Below are 4,085 nucleotides of genomic sequence, written 5' to 3'. Positions count from 1 at the left end.
TCAACTCTAAACCATTATTAGTTATGACAATAGACGATTTCTTGCATTTCACTTCAGCTAAACAACTTACTAAATTACTACTGCTATCATCATCTCATAATGAATTGCTAATTTTTACTACAAAGTGAATCAACACATCTCAAGATTCTGGACTATTTCAATATCACAGGAAATTGACAAAAGCATTCCTATGAATTACAGAGAAATAAATCACTTTAATGCAGTACAGTGATGCACTGAAATAGAAGAATGTAAAGGGGTGATTAAACAACACAGGTTAACTCATAGTAAATATTTAGAGAAACTGGGCTACCCCATGTTACAATAAACTAAACTCTCGCGTCTTCCTATGACAGAACTATTCATGTTGGCTGTGCATCAAGATATAAGTTGATCTGTAAATTTGGGGTGTCAAAAACCAGAAACTAATATACTAAGATACTGAAATCTATTCATGAATTGAGCTCTCCGAATAGATTTTCTTCCTTACTTAAAGGGCATACTAATCTGTCAAGCATACATAGCATCAAGATATAACTAGAAAAAAGCTCGGCTACCATAAAATACACGTGATCCATCCATTTTCTTATCTATTTCGAACTTGCTGTTGTTATGATTTTGAATCACGTCACCATGGCCATCACTTTCAGGTTTATCAAGGTCCATTGGGATCATCATTTTTGCCAAAGACTCTGTGAATTGTTGCATGCTTCTCATATACATGTCAACTATTTGCTGTTGCATAGCTGATTGCTCAGCCTCCATATTGATGTTCCTCAGTGGAGCAGAAAAAACTTGACCAAACCTTGCTGATTCATTATTTCTTTCACTATTGATCTCCTTTTCCTTGCTTGATGGGAAGTTCGATTGCTTATCATCTCTGGCTCCACTTTCTTTCTTGGAAGTTGGGTTATCTGGACTAGCACCAGAGTTCTCATAACCTTCAACCTTGACTGAAACGTTGAAAAAATTTCTTGACTCACCCCTCAACTTACTCTTGTCCTCAACTGAATCAGATGAGTTTCTATCATCACTTAAGCTTGTAGTAGTGGAGCTTGGGAACGAAGAATTCTGAGTGCTCTCATTTGGAGGAATGGACTCATGATTCTCATCTGAATCTGTTACGGTCATTTCATAATCATTACCTTGAGGAGAATCACCAAGTTGAAGAAATGGTAGAAATCCTACTGAATTAGGCTTTGAAGCAGAAGAACCATTAAAGTCCAAATTGAAGTACTCAGAAACCAATTTCTGGTTCTCCTTCATAACACCGACATCTGGAAATTCAATTCTTGAATACTCAACTGGGTCTGCAATATCTTCAGAGATTGTTGAATCAAGCAAGACAACTTCTGAGGATATGGATGAATTAGTAGCTGATTGTGATAAGGAATTCACCTTGGAACTTGTTGGAAAACATGTGTCCAAAGACACTGTTAATTGGACAGCTCCAGCAGGACAATGGAAAAGATCAGTGGAGGAAAGGCTATAATCTTCAGTCACCTTTCCTTTGCTAACAACTTGTGAAATTTGGACCAAAGCAAATCCCAAAAGCTGGTCTTCCAAATGATTTCTTGACCTGCTAAACATCCAAATCTCACACTTGAGAACAGCATCCATCTGGGTAATCTTCATCCTCAAGTTTTCATTGAATATTGGGTTTTTTCCACCTCTATTTATGACTCTAGTGGAGAGAGTGTCATCTGGGTTGTATGTAAGAGAGAACTTGGCATACACATCCTGATTATCATAGATGCATATGTTATGAATGTTCCTAGCATGATGAACATAGATATCAAGAATCCCTGAGAACTCAGCATCATCATCTGCATGATTCATTGTGTTCGAGTTTGGATTGTACCTGAAGCTGGTAGTTTGATGACTCTGATCGAATGAATTCATTCTAACCTGCTGTTACCACTTCAAACTTTGTTCTATAACTTGCCAGAAAAAGGATCAAGAACAATAAACTATAACACAAGCAGAATTCAGATAGATATTTTAGTTCATCAAAGATAGGGTACTTAATCCAATTTCCCACTACTCTTTTGAATGAATTTCCAAATTCAAAACACCTTTTCCATTACAAAACAAGCTTCCAATCACTGAAAGGAGAGAAAGCAAGTAAAGGGTTAAACAGAACTAGAACAGAGCTTTCTAACCCAGTTGAATGAGTAACAACAGAGAGTTGTTAAAACCTGGTTCTAAATATAGACTGGATGATGGTGTTCTTGTAGGGTGAAGATGTTTATTATGAATCCAACAATTTCAGACAGAAACCAGAAAGGAAAGTGAGAGAAAGAAACAGTTAAGGTGTAATGAAGTGTGTTGTTTTGATGGAGACGAAATCCAGGGTTAAGGAGGATGTTGTTGTAGTAGGTGAAAAAGTGAAGAATGAAAGCATGAAAATGAATAGGGAAAATTATGATGACGTAATGGGTTGGTTGGACCCTTTTTCTTCCATCGATTCGGTTTTTGCTACACTCCTATGAAGTAATTATATACAAGGATAAAAATAAAACAAAATAAGCTTTCCTATTGCATCCTCCTACCTAGGGATATCAAATTCGTTTAATAGGGTATCTCACCATCGGTTAAATTAAAAATTATTGTTTTATCTAGTTTATTGTAACGTGAACTACAAACTTTTCAATTTGACTCTACCAACTATGACTCATAGGTTGACTTATTCGAATTTTGTTTTTTAATTTATTTTATATATTTATTATAATATGTATTCAATCTTTGTATTTGTTTATTATTTATTAATTATTTTATTTATTATAGAGTAAAGCAACTTGATTTGATAAGGAGAATCAAAATGTTTAACTACTTCCTTAATCTTAAACAACATTTTAATCTTTTAAAAATTTCATTGTTAACCTACATAAATTAAAATAATAAATAATTATAATAAAATACACATGAAAAAAAATGTAGGTAATGATTATTGTTGATGATTTATGAATGAACTCACTTTCAATCGTTTAACTTATGAATTAAATAAATTGGCTTCAATTTAATTCAAATTTTTATAAAAGAAAATTATTATTTTTTTCAATCTAGGCACACTTGCTGTGATGATGATGTGAGTTAAACTTATTTTCACATCTCTAATGAATTAGCTGATAACTCCCTTCTACAGATAATATAATTATTAAAATAAATAATTTTTTATATTTGTAAAAAGTAAACAATGAAAAATTAAAATGGTGGATATAAAAATATAACTGAGTGCTGAAATATTACCTTCCAGAAAGATATATTACCTAACTAATCAACCATTTTGAATACAATAGCAAATCAGCATGGATAATTTGAACCTCTTAAGGGTGTGTTGATGATTTGTGAGAGACGATTTGGGGGAAAGTAATTGAATGAATTTGAGGATAATTTTTTTGTTGTTTTTTTGAATGGATTTGTGGATAAATGAGAGTGGATAAATGAGAGTGGATTTGAAAGTAAAGTTTGGGAAAATTAGTATAGGATTTGATTGATGTGACAGATTTAAAAAATTGGTTTAATTTATAAAACTTAAAGATTACCAAAATGCCTCTAATTATTAAAGTAATATAAAATTATATCTGTTAATGTTATATTTAATTGCACAAATGTTTATAAAGAGTAAAAATTTTAAAATAATTATTAAAATTAATTTTTAAAAAGTAAAAAAATTATAATTTAATAAAATGAATTTATTTTTAAATGTAGAATTTGTTTGTAATATAATTTATTATCAAATAGTATGAATTTATTTGTTATGAAAGTAAGATTGACACAGGTAGTGAAGGTGTATGGACGAAAAAAAAGATGTATGAAAAATATGCTGGTTTAATCCCTGACAATACCAAAACATGCAACATAGGGTGTATGTATGAAAGCCATGGGTGCCACACACAATATTCTAGGTCCAAGCCCAAAGCCTCTTTACCTTCAGATTAGAAACCTAGGGTTTCTTCTTTCTCTATTAGAACCAAAGCCTACCACAATTTTTCTTGTGTGTCCTCTAATCCCCTCTCACAACAAAAGGCTTGCTACACATTCTACACCCAGAAGGCTTGCCACATCTTCGACTCCCACTATTG

The 4,085-nt window shown here is 32.4% G+C and overlaps 1 protein-coding gene across 1 annotated transcript; it reads right to left on the bottom strand.

Annotated features, from left to right (window-relative positions):
• Positions 1-244: 244 nt before the first annotated feature.
• LOC108344794 (uncharacterized) lies at positions 245-2,480 on the bottom strand. Its single transcript, XM_017583292.2, has 2 exons — positions 2,199-2,480; positions 245-2,105 (listed from the first exon to the last, which is right to left on the bottom strand). The coding sequence occupies exon 2, from the start codon at positions 1,900-1,902 to the stop codon at positions 538-540; it is 1,365 nt and encodes a 454-aa protein (XP_017438781.1). The 5' UTR covers positions 1,903-2,105; positions 2,199-2,480; the 3' UTR covers positions 245-537.
• Positions 2,481-4,085: the final 1,605 nt, after the last annotated feature.

Source organism: Vigna angularis, chromosome 6 (assembly GCF_016808095.1).
Source record: "Vigna angularis cultivar LongXiaoDou No.4 chromosome 6, ASM1680809v1, whole genome shotgun sequence".
Lineage (NCBI taxonomy): Eukaryota > Viridiplantae > Streptophyta > Magnoliopsida > Fabales > Fabaceae > Vigna > Vigna angularis.
The sequence above is the reverse complement of the archived record's forward strand: the minus strand, read 5'-3'. Positions and strand labels throughout refer to the sequence as shown.

Coding starts and splice junctions, on each gene's coding strand:
- LOC108344794 (XM_017583292.2), bottom strand. CDS start 1,902: ATGAATTCATTCGATCAGAGTCATCAAACTACCAGCTTCAGGTACAAT.